The following is a 15,244-nucleotide window of genomic DNA, read 5'->3' on the forward strand; positions in this document are numbered from 1 at the left end:
TCAAAGCAAGATTGAGTGTGTGCACCACACACGGGGTCCAAAATATGGAAGGAAATTGAGCTTCAACAAGTTGTCCGGCCGCCTTGCAATTTGGAGCATTATCGGTAACTACCTGGACAACCTTATTATGTCCAACCTCATTAATGACTTCCTTCAATAAATTAGCAATGAAATGCTTGTCTTTTGTCTCCCCCGAACAATCTATCGCCTTAAGAAACATAGCTCTACCTTCCGATACCGCCATGAAGTTAATGAGAGGCCTCCTTTGTGAGTCGCTCCATCCATCACTAACAATGCTCATGCCTTTCTCCCTCCACGTGTCTCTAATAGGTTGCAACAACCTATCAATATTAGCCCTCTCTCTTTGAAGTAGAGTTGTCCTAAGCAAGTTGTACCCCGGAGGCAAATACCCCGAAAGTGCATTGTTGGCGGCAAAAGTGTAGGAACTAGCATAGTATGGGTTTCTTGCTAGGTGAAAGGGCAAGCCACCGGAGTAAAACATTCTAGCAATCTCGGCATGTAGTTGATCACGGGCCGCCATGTTGAAAGCTTTTTCAAGTGCACTCACATTTCCACTTGTCTTTCTCTTCTTCAAATCATAACTTGGAGCCACAAACATACTTGTGCAACCCAATGATCCAGTACTCGACGATGGCAGCAATGGCACTTTCTTGGGAGCATTTTGCTTCATAATCTCTTTGCATTCTTCCTCAAACCTTTGCATTGCAAGTAGATCACTTGCTTTCACTTTAGGACATGGTCCGATTCCTTGTCCCGCTATCTTCAACAAGTGCGCCCTAACCCTTGTGTAGGAGCTACTGAAACTCTTACTGCAAAAATTGCATTGTCACCTCACATTCCCTCCACCCTTAGGATCTTTATCAAATCTAGAGACATGCTTCCATAAAGGCTTCGACAAATCTTCATCAGTAAAAGACGTATGTGTGGTTTGGGCGGCGCTACTAGCACCGGATGAAGACATTCTAAAATCTATTAAACAACAAAAACAATTTTAGTACGCAACGTTGCAACCCAACAAAACAAGGGACTCTAATTCTCAATTACACAAATTGAAACAAACAAGGTTACAAGGCAACACCAATTGTAAATTTGTATACACAACCAAACATACCCATGTAAATTAAACAATTGTATACACAACCAAACATACCCATGTAAATTCAAAAGGCAAGTGGCAAATGGCAAATGGCAAATGGCAAATGGCAAATGGCAAATGGCAATCCAATGCAATGCAATTATAAATTTATAATGAAGCAATTTTAGACTCTCAAGTCTCAAGTCTCAACAGGTATTGGCGTATTGCATCCAAAAATCAGTTTTGGACTCTCAACAGAGTAACAGACAACAAGTATTTGCACCCAAAAATAAGTTTTGAACTCTCAACAGCCAACAGGTATTGCACCCAAAAATCTGTTTTGGACTCTCAACAGCCAACAGGTATTGCACCCAAAAATCAGTTTTGGACTCCCAACAGCCAATAGGTATTGCACCCAAAAATCAGTTTTGGACTCTCAACAGCCAACAGGTATTGCACCCAAAACTCAATTTTGGACTCTCAACAGCCAACATGTATTGCACCCAAAAATCAGATGAGAACAGATTGCGAGTCCGAAGCTGATTCTTGGACTCAAAATTAGATTCAACAGATTGTGAGTCCAAAAATCTGCTTTGGACTCACAATCTGTCCTCAAAATCCAAAAGAAAGAGGGCCCAATAATCTGTTTTTGGACTCAAAATCGATTCACAAAATCCCCAAAAAAACAGATTCACAAAATCCCCAAAAAAAGAGAGAGACAGAGATACACAGATTTAAGGCCCTGTTCGTTTCAGATTTTGACAACCGATTGTGCTCCCAAAAGGGAAAAAGCCCAAAACCTATTTGGAGATTATGACAACTGATTGTCAGCCCTAAATAGGTTTGATTAAAATTTAAAAACAATCAGTTGCCAAAATCTCAAACGAAAAGGGCCTAAGTTTGGAGATTATGACAACTGATTGTCAGCCCTAAACCTATTAATCTGAGGAAATAGGTTTGGGGAACACAATCAGTTGCCATAATCTGAGGAAGGAAAAAGAAAAAAAAAATGGGAGGAATAGACAGAGAGAGAGAGCAGTAGAGAGGGAGAGAGAGAGAGAGAGAGAGCGAAATACCGGAGGTTCCGTCAGAGGGAGAGCCGGAGGGAGACGGAGCCGGAGGGAGAGCCGGAGGGAGAGAGAGCCGGAGGGAGAGGGAGCCGGAGGGAGAGGGAGAGAGAGAGAGAGATATATGTTAGGGTTTTAAAAAAACCCAAATCGTGTATTTATACTTTTATTAAAGTTTTAAACCCCCCCCCCCTTTTACTCCACACACACCCCTTAACTTAAGGTTTTTTTTTTAAACGTGTCAGGTGTGTCGGGTGCGCACCCCCAACGCACCCGACACGCACCCGAATCACAAAAGTTTCTTTTTTAAAAAAAAATTTCTGGGGTGCGTACCCGGGACGTACCCGAGCGTACCCGCACCCCATACGTGTGGGGTACGGGTACGGGACCCCCGAGAGAGTACCCGTGCTTCGTAGATTCTTCTCAATCCCCTCTCTTCTTCTCACTTCTATTCTCCTCTCAACTCAGCCATAAACTAGTCATTAGTTCTTCAATTTTTTTTGTGTTTTTGAACTTTAAAATCCAAAAACCCAAAATCCAAATATCTCCTACATCATTTAAGATCTCACCTTGAAATGTTGAAGGAGTTTATTTGGGACTAAACCTCAGCCAAAGCATCCAAGACCCATAGCTTTAAACCCCTTTTGCAGCCAATTGAAAATTTGCCCCTTGTCAACCCGAGAACACATTTTCTTGGAAATTGATGGTGCAACGGCCATCAAAACTGAACCCTAGGCCTGGAATTGGTTTTCTTTTCATCTTCTAGATCATACCCTATGAACCACCAGCCCTAAATCCCGAAATTACAGATCTGTCCAAATTACCAACACGCCCTTTTGGCCTAAATTGAGCCGATTTGATCCCATTTTGCTGCTGCAGAAATTTAATATTGTTTTTTATTGGATTACTACTGATTTTTCATCCTAAATAAGGTTTAATTCATAGGTTTTGGTACTGTTTTAATTATTCTACTTGGTCGCATGTTTAAAACCCCGTTTTGGGCTAATTTTACCGTTAACTAGTTACCCGAAGGACCCCTTAACTGTCGACTAATTTATTTAAGGTGTATTTCATGCTAATTGTGTTCTTTCTCATTATTTAATGCAAATTTAAGCCTCGATATTGCTGTTGTTCGCCAATTAATTCTGCCTTAAATCAACCCTAGTTAACCCGTAGGTGTCTTTAGTCTCTTAAGAGTTGGCCCTAAACTTTCCTAGAACCCATTATCCCATTAGGAGTGTAGGATTTTCCCTCGTTTAGGTATTGTCCTGCATCACATGGTTCTTACTCGAATTAAATAGCTTTGTCTTCCACTTTCATCTTAATAAATGGTGACACGTACTTCCAATGTGAGGTAAGAACCTTAACAGAAGCAAACTCTAAACAATTATCATGATTCCCCGATAGTTGGACTTGGAGAACCTACCTGTAGATATTCCCAACTACTTCTACCGTAGATATCCCACGTAGATATCCCACTCATGGACAGAGATGTCATAGAATCTCAAGCAAATCGCTTTTGCTCCATTTTGAAGGGCCGGGTTCTGGGTTTGTAAGCTTTCTATGTAAGCTCCCATCGCATCACCACCTTGCCTATGGACCCAAATGGCTTGTTTTTTCTAATCGAAACAAAAAACGGTTCACCGATGAGTTAATAACGTATGGTTTGGTAAGATGGGGAAGATCCCATGTTCTTCTCGCCCAATGCCCACGAAGCTCCTTTCATTCGATCCACTAAGCATTTTTTAAGGATCTTCTTCCGTTCTTCCACATCTTTCCCAGGAACAGTAATTTCTGGGTGTCTCCCAACAGGCTCCGGATCTGGATTACCCCTTTCCACATCCTTCCCCCTCCTTCCACGATTAGGTTTTCTACCTGTTGTTCCGTCCTCTTTAGGTAGCAAGCATTTTCTACAGCAGCTTCGACTACCAAAATTATAGTATTCGCATTCTGTACACGTCCAATCGCCATCCAAAAGATTATTTGAGCTTGGACTTACTCTCTCAATCCATCCTCCTGACTTTCTTCGGTGTTCAGATAGTTTCCTCCTATCAGGGATAGAGTATTCCCCATCATTGCTCAATTCGAAAACAGAGTCGTGGAAACTCCTTGGTGACAATCGGGGTGAAGAGTTTAGACTCTTTCCATTATTTAGGGGAATAAGGTTTTTTCTACAACAGTCTCTATGGATCTCCAGCGATTGGAGAGCTTCAGATACGGAGTAGCCAGCCGCGATGATGTCTAGGTAGACATCTTTTAAAGTCTCTATTCTATATCCGCAGCTACACAGTCCTTTGGCTATGGTACTACCCAGTAGGAGTACCCCCGGAGAGTTCTCCCGTCAGCGGCCAAAGAACTCCCACACCCCCATCTACATCCTGAGTGTTATCAAAAAATGACAATCTTTACATAGATATTAATCATCTATCTAAAAAAAGGGCAGCCCGGTGCACGAGGCTCCCGCCATTGCGGGGTCTGAGGAGGGCTAGATATACACAGTCTTACCCCTACTTTGGAGAGAGGCTGTTTCCGTGACTCGAACCCGTGACCACTAGGTCACAATGGAGCAACCATACTGTTGCGCCAAGGCTCGCCCTCTATTAATCATCTATCTAACCAACAAAAATTTAGAATCTTGGAAGTTAGAGATTTGGTACGCAAAATCTGCCCTAAAATTGAACACAAAAGAAGACCGGCTAATGAAGTGGCAGATTGTCTAGCCAAGGATGGCGTCCTCTTGGAATCTATCTCGATTACTATTCCTTCAAATGAGGAACAGATGGGGTAGTCTGCTTCCGTTTGCCATACATTACTTTTTGTAATCTTTTTTCATTTTTGATGTAAACCGAGTGGTTTGTCTTTTAGGCTTATTTGGGGAAATCTTGTCCCTTGGTTTGTATTCATCTTTTAGTAATATAAGTCATCTTTAAGATATACTTAAAGGTTCAATGAATTGGCAAGGTACACATTCCACTCTAGACCTTACCATTGGAACAAAATGGGTATTTAAAATAAAGAGGGGAGATATGATCATTATGATATCATCTCTTACATGAGTAAGATTTCAAGCAAGCAATGTGTAACATAGAATGAAAAGCTTCAAAGAAGATGGAGGCATACCTATCTCGGAATGATGTAGCCCTTTCTAAGAGAGATGACTGGATATCATCCAACATTTCCTTCACTCGGGAAGCCAAAATCGAAGGTTCCATAGATACCCCAAAAACCTTCCCTCGCTTTCCAGGAACATCTCTCCTAGATATGACCAAAGTCCCATTTGCAACATCACGCGGCCCAATTTCAATCCTTAAAGGAACACCCTGAAGAATAATAGTAGTGAGTGTTAGAGTAGCAACATATGACAAACCAACAATCAGAAAATATTTAGGTTTCGGTTTGGACCGAAACCGAAAGTACATTGAATCGATTTTTTACAGGATTCCAGCAGAATTTAAGGCCGAAATCCGAAATTTACAAGATTTCCACCGAAATTGCCAAAATTTCGGCCAAAATTTTCACCGAAATTTTTTCACCAAATTTTACATGATTTCGGCTGAAACCGACATTTAAAACCTTGATTAATATTTGGTACAAAGGACAGCATGAGTTGATTCATTTACAACATCAAACACCGATGTGAGACTGTGAGAGCAGGCGGAAACTCAACAATAGAATCAATTCACTAACAGTTCAAATTTAACAGTGAATACATTACTTTCATCTCCCAGAAATTGAATTTCCATCCTGGGGTCCTCTGTTCTGAGTCGTCCACTTTAACTTTGAACCCTCCTGTTTTCAGTACTTCCTCTACGGATGATGCAGCATTTAGAACTCCTGTTTTCTCATTAGCTGTCTTCCAGATTGGCACTATTACCACCTGATAATATGTAATTAGACACATAAGGCATCACCTCAAACCAAATGCAATGTTTATCTATTTTGCCAATAAGCCAGCTTTACTGAAAAAGTCCAAGCTTACTCAAAAAGAAAAGAAAAAAAAAAAACTGTACTGAAAAGCAATATATAGAAATATTAAGACCTGCCTGTATTGGCGCTATCCTTGGTGGGAGCATTAGTCCAGCGTCATCTCCATGAGACATGATGATGCCACCGACAAAGCGGGTGCTAACAGCCCATGATGTCTGCCATATATGTTGTCTTTGTCCATTTTCATCAGTGAACTGCCCAGTCATAAATATTTTGGGTGAGAATAATGCTAATTGAGGGTAAATATATTAATAAACCCTGCCAGATCAAGACACTATTGGATCATTGAAAAACACGTCAGCAATACTCTTGGAAAAACAATTTGCATACAATCCAGAGAGCACTATATAACAGACACACCAACCAAGGACTTCTGTCAATAGTATTGGGCCCTGTTCGTTTGGGATTAGGACAACCGATTGCCACCCCCAATCCGATTATTGGACCCAAAATTATATTAATTTTGGGTCCAATAATCAGATTGTGGTGTGGGGGGGGGGGGGGGGGGGGGGGTGTGAGACAATCGGTCGCCACAACCTCAAATAAACAGGGCCTTAGCCATAGGCCCATAATCCAGATTTTGCCTAGGACCTCCATAAATGGGCAGTGGTCCGACTGTTGGTAATCCACGAAAAGTGACAAAATGAAACCATAACATCTGTTTAATATGTCTATTATACAATTAAAATCATATAGTTTTGAAGATTTACGGGATGTCATCTAATCCTGTTGTGTCTCAGAGGTATATGAAGTTATGAACAGGCAACCCAATTTAATGTCACTGACCTCATTGGCAATTATTAGAACCAAAATACAAGCATGTATAAGAAGTTCAGTGAGTTTAAAGTTTAAAGGTGCTGGTAAGTGTAAGTTTCAGATCAATGAGGGATAGAAAATCAGAATTTGTAAGTTTACAATTGCTTCATTCAGGTGATGACTTTGTATTTTTATACAGTTTAAGCATTCTTTAAGCATAAGATACTTAAAGAAAGTCACCATTCAAAAAAAAGATACTTAAAGAAAGTAAAGACACATATTCCACCCAAATAAATTCTCGAACTGCAACTAGGGTTAGAAGCTTCAAAGTTGCTACTTCTAATTTCAAATCAGTATGAAATAAGGAAATCAAAATTGTATGACCTGTGTCCCAAAGGCACGAGAGAAATTTTGCCCTAGGTTGTGACTAGTTCCGGCTTGCAAAGCCTTTCGATCACCCATCATGGCTTCAATTGTATAGGTTGTAGAAGCGCCAGCAAATGTCTCAGCCCTTGATTTTCGACCTGCAATAACAGGTATTGCAGCTTGCTCATAAGCAAATTTTTTATAGACATCAATCATCTGCAATGCCTGCAGTACAGTAAAACCAAAAAGTTAGACAACAAAATATTATATATATATATATATATGGTGCAAGGCCTTACAACAATACAGTAGGGTTACCGCCCTTGATATTTGATCCAACAGCAGCTCACTTTTTGAGGAGCTGCTGTTGGATCAAATGTCAAGAGTGGTACTTCCACCGTACAAAGGCCTTATTGTTGTAAGGCCTTACACCATATAATTTCTCATATATATATATATATATATATATATATATATATATATATATATGAGAAATTATATGGTGTAAGGCCTTACAACAATAAGGCCTTTGTACGGTGGAAGTACCACTCTTGACATTTGATCCCACAACAAAATATTATATATATATATATATATGGTGCAAGGCCTTACAACAATACAGTAGGGTTACCGCCCTTGATATTTGATCCAACAGCAGCTCACTTTTTGAGGAGCTGCTGTTGGATCAAATGTCAAGAGTGGTACTTCCACCGTACAAAGGCCTTATTGTTGTAAGGCCTTACACCATATAATTTCTCATATATATATATATATATATATATATATATATATATATATATATATATATATATATATATACGAAAAAGTGTTTCCGGTCGACTGACCATATAACTTATCTGGTCCGTCAACCAGAAACACAGTGAGACCCATGTTATTTGGGTATTCCAAACTATTCATTTGATGGGCCCTGACATAGATTGGGTGTGCCCAAAAAAATCATCTCCATAGGATCATCCTAACCCATGATATGTGTACAAGTACAAACCTCTTTTTCTGCCTCTTCTGCAGTTGCATGAGCTGTATGACCCTCCTGCCACAAAAACTCAAGAGTCCTCACAAATGGCTTTGTACGCATCTCCCATCTTGTAACGTTTGCCCACTAAAAATGCAAATTACACAGAAAAAAAAATAAGTATTTATGTTCCATATAAGAAGGGAGAAAAAGTAAGAAAATGACGCAATAAAGCTGCACCTGATTAACTAAGAGAGGAAGATCACGATAACTATGAATCCACTGAGTAAACATATGATTCACGATCGTTTCACTGGTTGGTCGAACCTGTCAGGCACTCAAAAGTACAAGCCAAAGGAATCAAAGCCTGACTCAGGCCAATGCTTTTTCATGGCCTCACTAAGCAACTACTTCAGTTCAACTTGATGGTTATAAGCAAGGTTTAAAATTTCGGGTTCGGTTTTGAAGATATCCGAAACCGAAATTTCGGCCAAATACCGAAATTTCAGCCGAAATTCGGTTAAAAAAAACAGCAAATTTCATTATTGTGCATAAATTTCGCCGAAATTTTGGATTCTGGCAGAAATTTAGGATTTAGCTGGTTTCGGTGTCGGTACCAACCGAAATTCAAAATTTTGGTATTTCAGCTGAAATTTAAAACCATGATTATAAGAAATAAACTTGACTAAAAATATAGTCAGAAATCCATTCAATATATATATATATATATAGTCAGAAAAACTTTTAAAAAATGTTACTTGATGCCCAAAGGAAGAATACCACGAGTTTCTCTTCAAGTTCCTTTCCTCCTCCAATAGTCACAAGTGCAAGTTCTGGACTGAAACCTGCAACATGGCTAGCTTCTTTCTCTATGAAGGAATATGGTATAAACTGCAGTCAATATTGACATGTGGAATCAGACTAACAAAATGCAACCAAAACAGCATTCTTGAAATTATTGGCTTTCTTTGTATCATAGCTGCACTAATTATATATTTTTATATAAATGGGGCTGATATCTGCACTACGTGGTTTGATAATGGCACTACTCATTTTATTTTGCAGTTCACTGATTGGATGTTGTATTGTAGCAACTGTGAAAAGCTAATTAAAAAGTGTAAAACAAAGTGAGTAGTGCCATTATCAAAATAAGGTATTACAGATATCAGTAATAAATATATATTAATATATTTATTTCTTTATACTGTGATAAAATTGCAGATCATTCCTACAGTAGTAAGGGCCCTTGACAGAGAGCAAAACGGGCAATGACCTTCGATTCATACTGTGCAAAGACATGAACTTTGCATTTGCATATATATATATATATATATATATATGAAAAATAAATACAATGGAAAGAGAATACAGGTGTTAAGAGAAGAACCATTGAAACTTACAAGCAAACCAGTGCAAAAGTAGCATTAAAAGGTTGGAAAATGCAACCAAAACTAACCGATAAAAATAATATGAAATTGCATTTCTTGATAGTCGATCATGCTTTCTCCAGAATGAGACTTGGCTTAAAACATTGCGGTTAAGAAGTGTACTTTTTTTCAGGAACAGACTGACTAGAAAATATTTAATGACAATGGGGTACGCATGAGAATCATTCAAAGAAAGGAGTCAAGGTTAAGTAGAATAATCATACTCTGGGAAACATTCCACACTGTAATGTTAAGGAAACTGATGAAATAATTGAGTGGTATGTATGACATGAATAGGAATTAAAAACGGAAGGAACAAGCGGAAGAACATTACAATGATTTAAAAACATGTAAAAAGGCATGGTAAAACTTGTTTTCTTTCCAAATTAGCTTCACACAGAAGCTACTCTTCAAGATTAGAGAAAAAGATTAAGCTCATCAGTTTTCCTCCGCAGTTCATGCGTTCATGATGGTTGCAGAGAAGTAAATGGAAGGAGCAAATAGCTGAGTGGACAAAGACAGTATGTGTCAACTGTGTACTGAGTAATTAGTGACACAAGCTAATGGAGGTAGCTTTATTACAGTATTGCAATCATCTTAGAGCATACTGGAAGGGTGGGGATCTAGCATTTTTCCTCATGGACGAGAAAGGATTGTCTGGCACTGACCACCACACCCACTCATAGTCATTGCAAGGGTATGAGAACTGTCATGAAGGCTGTCATTGAAAGGGTTTGAGTTGCCGAAGGCTATTGTCCAACTCAAATTTTGTAATATATCATCATCGAACAATTGTACATTATTGCATCTCAGTTCTCCTTTGTTCACTCGCATACTATCAGGTTTTAGACTTTAGTAATGTAAGGAGGGAGGATATAGTAAATATTATTTTTTTTTAAGATAACGAAAGTTTTATTGCCAATAGAAAGCCAACCATATAGTAAATATGACTGAACAGGAGGTTAACCACATAAGGAAGGATATCTTTCACTATCTTCGTTCAATCCTACATAAGGAAGGAGAGATTGAAGAGGATGTTAACCACAAAATAAGAGCAGGTTGGTTGAAGTGGAAGCATGCTTCAAAAGTTCTGTGTGACCGTAAAATACATATCAAGTTGAAGGGAAAGTTTTATAAGACAGTTGTGAGGGCAGCCATGTTGTACGGCTCAGAATGTTTGGCCACCAAGAAGCAGCATGTGCATAAGATGAGTGTAGTGAAGATGCGAATGCTTAGATGGATGTGTGTCCACACAAGGTTAGATAGAATTAAAAATGAAGACATCCGTAAAAAGGTGGGGGTGGCACCAATTGAGGAGAAGATGAGAGAGCACTGCTTAAGATGGTTTGGGCATATCCAACGTAGGCCTTTGGATGCTCCAATGAGAAGAAGTGACTCGTGCCAAGTTGATGGAGTAAAAAGAAGTAGGGGCAGACCGAAAACAACTTGGGTGGAAATAGTGAGGAAAGACTTGATGGCTAGGAACATAGCAGAGAACATGATCTTGGATAGGAGAGAATGGAAGAAAATGATCCATGTAAACGAACCCAACTAGTGTCGGGATTAGACTTAGTCAATTTGAGCTGGATAGATTCTTTCACCTTCTTCATGAAAATTTTCTAAAGGATTCATTAGCCGACCCCAACTAGTTTGGGGCAAAGGCTTAGTTGAGTTGAGTTGAGTTGAGTTAAGTATACTATTAGCATGAGGTCTTTCTTTCCATTGGACAAGGTACCGACAAAAGGTCTTACGCACAAGATCGTGTAATCTTCTTGCCAAGAATATGAATGTTTCTCTTCTGAATTCTTTGTAAGAAGGAAGATGTACTTCCATATTGCCCGTGATATCATCACTTTGAAATCTAAGATATCGGAAAAATTTAACATAGGCAAGATGTCATATCCTTCTGATAGCTCAACCCTACAGGAATTGACATTGATTCACTGGAGAATCTTACAAGGACCAATCTTCCTTTGCTTGAGCTTGTTAAATGTTCTTACCAGAAATCTTTCCCCTTGAAGATATACCATAAAGAAATCTCCTTCGTTGAAAACTTGTGTTCTTGGATGTTGATTAGCAACCTGTTGATATTTGTTGCATGCCTTTTATCACAAACCTAGTGACTATCAAACTCGACATGACCCATTTCATTCTCTAGGAGCTCCAAATTCCTCTGGTTCCCCTACTATAAGGGCAAAAACCGCTTGGTTTTCTTGATGGAATTACTGCTGCTCCAGAAAAGTGGATAGAGTACTCCACATCTTCTTAGGTTAGTATGCTAAAAAGCATAGTCATCGCGCCACTATCCCCTTGTAAGACCATAATAATAAGGGCTAATAGGGCATGGCTTACTAATAGGGGAACTTGACTTAACTAATAGGGGCTTGAAAAGAAGGCATATAAGCTTGAGCCCACTTACGTGACAGGAGGTCTTTTGAAGCACTTGGATATGGATTTCATGGAGGTGCTCAGCAAGAGCATTGGCATCCTCACTATGAGTGGCTTGCAATGGTTGAGACTAGGTCCAAAACTTGGTTTGGGGTTTTTCCATTAACAACCTCAAATGCAAACTGTGATATATTCGTAGTCCGATTTACCAAAGCACTATACCTGTCTTTTTTTTCTTTTTTTTTGGGGGGGGTTTCACAACCATTGTTTGAAAATTAGTTTGTTTGTGGATGTTAGGCACTCAAATATTGGATATGATTTGGCCGACACTTTGAATTTCTTGTTGACACGTGTCGTGTCGTGTCCGACACGACACCCGTGTCCACACGTGTCGACACTCCTTTAGACACTTTTAAATATACTGCTTAAGTGTTAGTAACTTTACATGCAAGTACATGTATGAGTGTGCCACTATTTCTAGATTTTTAAGGGTTTCCATGTCAGATACCTCTTATCCATGTCTAAACTCAGGCACACGAATCAGTATCCACAAATCATGATTATATGTACTTTCTATTTTAGCCGTGTCTCCGTTTCTAAATTTTGGGAGTTTGCCGTGTCCGTGTCAACACGCGACACTCGTGTCCGTGTCCACAAATCATAGATATATTGGAGCTCGGTTCCCATCTTCCATAGAGTCCCCCAAAAATGACTCATAAACTTCACATCACAATTTGAAGTGATAGTTTTTGAAAGCCCATGAAGGAGTACAGCGTCTTTGAAGAAGAGTTGAGCAATGTGTGAAGCATCTTGATTATTCGGCACAGTAGAAAATGTGTCATTTTGAAAATCGATCTAAATAGCAAATACAAAATACATACCCCCATTTAGTTTGCATCAAACCCAACACAAAGTCCATGCTTAGATCTTTTCATGGAACACATGAACATAGTAATGGAGTGTCTAAAACAATATTCTAGGGGTGGCCTTAAAACTTGGAAAATATGGCAACAGTCCATGTTCCATGCAACATCTCTACGCATAAGTGGACAATAATGCTTCTCTTTGAATAGTGCTAATCTTATCGTGGTCAAAATATCCTCCCAAACCTCCATCATGAAGCTCGGCAATGATCATTCTTAATGAATAGTCAGGAACATAAAGTTGAGGGCCTTAAAAGTTGAAAGAGAAATCCATCCTGGAGTACAAACTTTCCCTTAGGATAATTTCCCTCGAAGCAACATTGTAGTATGACTCCAAACGTGGGGTCATCTTTGTATAGGTCTTTGGTGAAGTCAGACCCCACAACTTCCATTGATACAGTACCCAACAGAGTTACCCATTGCGATCATTTCCCTCGAAGCAATATTGTAGTATGACTCCAAACATGGGGTCATCTCTGTAGAGGTCTTTGGTGAAGTCAGACCCCACAACTTCCATTGATAGTGTACCCAACAAAGTTACCCATCGCATCAATGCATCAGCAACACGATTTTGGCTCCCAGGTTGATGCCAGAGCAAAACTTTGTAGTCCTATAGGAAGGCAACCCACTTCGCCTGACACGAGTTGAGTTTCTTCAAAGAATTAAGGCACTTGAGGGACTTATTGTCTAAGTATAGAATGAAATCATGATGGATGTAATAGTGCCTCCAATACCTTAAGGCTTGAACAACGGTGAAAAGTTCAACTTCATAAGTCGAATATCGACAGCATACGCCATTCACCTTCTCGGTAAAGTACGCAATTGGGCGTCCCATCCAACTTAGCACTGCTCGGAAGCCCACATATGAGGCATCGCATTCAACCTGGAACACCTTGTTGAAATATGGTAAAACGAGAACAGGCTAAAAATCAAATTTTCATTAGTTAAATCGTATTATTCATTCCAATTTCCTTAACATTTGGAAATCTATGACGTCTCCTCGGGTGATTGCATTCTTATGGTATTTAATGCATGGTAAAATAATTACAGTTAACTAACTTCACAAAAGAAAATTTGTGACATGTTGGATTGTTGTTTGTCTCTTTTTCTTTTCTTTTTTCTGAATGGCAAGGAATTTTATTTATGGAAAAAGGAAGCAAAACAACAGAGGTGGTCAATACAGAAAAGAGAGAGAAAATAATAGGAAGTAAATGAAAGAAAAACTATCAAGGAGGGGCAAAGAAAAACAAAAGAAATCTTATCAGAGGAAGATACTCAAAAGTGAATCAATATTTAAAAAAAAAAATAATCCAGACCTGTGGAAAATACATGTTACTATGACCAGTTTCCTTGAACTTGACATTCAAATAGTCCTACAAAAACAAGGACAAGTATAAATAACAAAAGTGAAAAAAAAAAAAAATTGAATTGTATTGATTGAGGAATCAAATGGAAAGTAAGTACCTGGATGGCTTCCCAAATGGCGTAGCCATAAGGGCGGATTACCATAGTGCCCCGGACGGGGCCATAATCGGCGAGCTCGGCTGCAGCTATGATGTCAAGATACCAGGCACTGAAGTCCTGAGAGCGAGGGGTAATGAATCCTTCCTTGTTGTTATTGTTATCCTGCTGATTCTGCTGGTGATTATGATTCTGATTATCTTTCTTGGAAAGGTTTTGGGTTGAGAAATCGCTTGCCACGGATGAGGAGGAGGCTGAGAACTTGCGAGGGAAATGGAGTGGAGAACGGAAAAATAGTGATGATGAAGAAGAAGAATAAAAAGAAATGGTGGTAAAAGAAGACAGAAGAGAACGCGTAGAAGAAGAAGAGAGGAAGGGGGTGAGAGAGGGGCGTCCAAGAGCCCCCATAAGGTGTGAATGAGCAAGTGGCATCTTCTTCCACTCTCCTCCTACTCTAAAAAATACGGATTTTTTGGTAGGGGGATGAGGAATGGTTGGGCCGGGAAGATCAGGAATGATACAGCAGGGTGTTTAAAGGCGTTTGGTTTTATGTAAAAAATATTCCAATTCTATGTAAAATATTGGGTTTCCAGCGTTTGATGAACTTATTTTACGGGAAAATGTTTTTTGAAATTGAAATTTTTTTTCTGTTTTCAATTGCAAACCTACTTAGACCCCAGATACATATATTTTTTTCCATGGAATGTGATTTTTTATGGAATGATACAGCAGGGTGTTTGGAAGGCTAGGAGTAGTGGCGTAGGACCTGAAGTGGCGTTTGGATGTATGTAAAAATATTC

General features: G+C 39.3%; 1 protein-coding gene across 8 annotated transcripts in view; it reads right to left on the bottom strand.

Annotated features, from left to right (window-relative positions):
- OVA6 (Class II aaRS and biotin synthetases superfamily protein) overlaps window positions 1–14,973 on the bottom strand; it is a 29,031-nt gene extending 14,058 nt beyond the window's left edge. For all 8 annotated transcript variants that reach the window (XR_013253659.1, XR_013253653.1, XR_013253656.1 and 5 more), the window contains exons 1-9: window positions 14,448–14,973; window positions 14,300–14,356; window positions 9,026–9,136; window positions 8,486–8,572; window positions 8,279–8,392; window positions 7,291–7,497; window positions 6,207–6,344; window positions 5,879–6,040; window positions 5,284–5,483 (exon numbers count right to left, since the gene is read on the bottom strand). Coding sequence is in view for 1 of the 8 variants with exons in the window: in XM_077389822.1 (XP_077245937.1) it covers window positions 5,284–5,483; window positions 5,879–6,040; window positions 6,207–6,344; window positions 7,291–7,497; window positions 8,279–8,392; window positions 8,486–8,572; window positions 9,026–9,136; window positions 14,300–14,356; window positions 14,448–14,876 (1,505 nt within the window). In the remaining 7 variants the exon portion in view is untranslated. The remainder of the gene's footprint in view (window positions 1–5,283; window positions 5,484–5,878; window positions 6,041–6,206; window positions 6,345–7,290; window positions 7,498–8,278; window positions 8,393–8,485; window positions 8,573–9,025; window positions 9,137–14,299; window positions 14,357–14,447) is intronic.
- Window positions 14,974–15,244: the final 271 nt, after the last annotated feature.

The sequence above is a fragment of the Tasmannia lanceolata genome, unplaced genomic scaffold (genome assembly GCF_043159265.1).
Source record: "Tasmannia lanceolata isolate RefF3 unplaced genomic scaffold, GAP_Taslan_0.1 ptg000002l, whole genome shotgun sequence".
In the NCBI taxonomy this organism is placed as follows: Eukaryota; Viridiplantae; Streptophyta; class Magnoliopsida; order Canellales; family Winteraceae; genus Tasmannia; species Tasmannia lanceolata.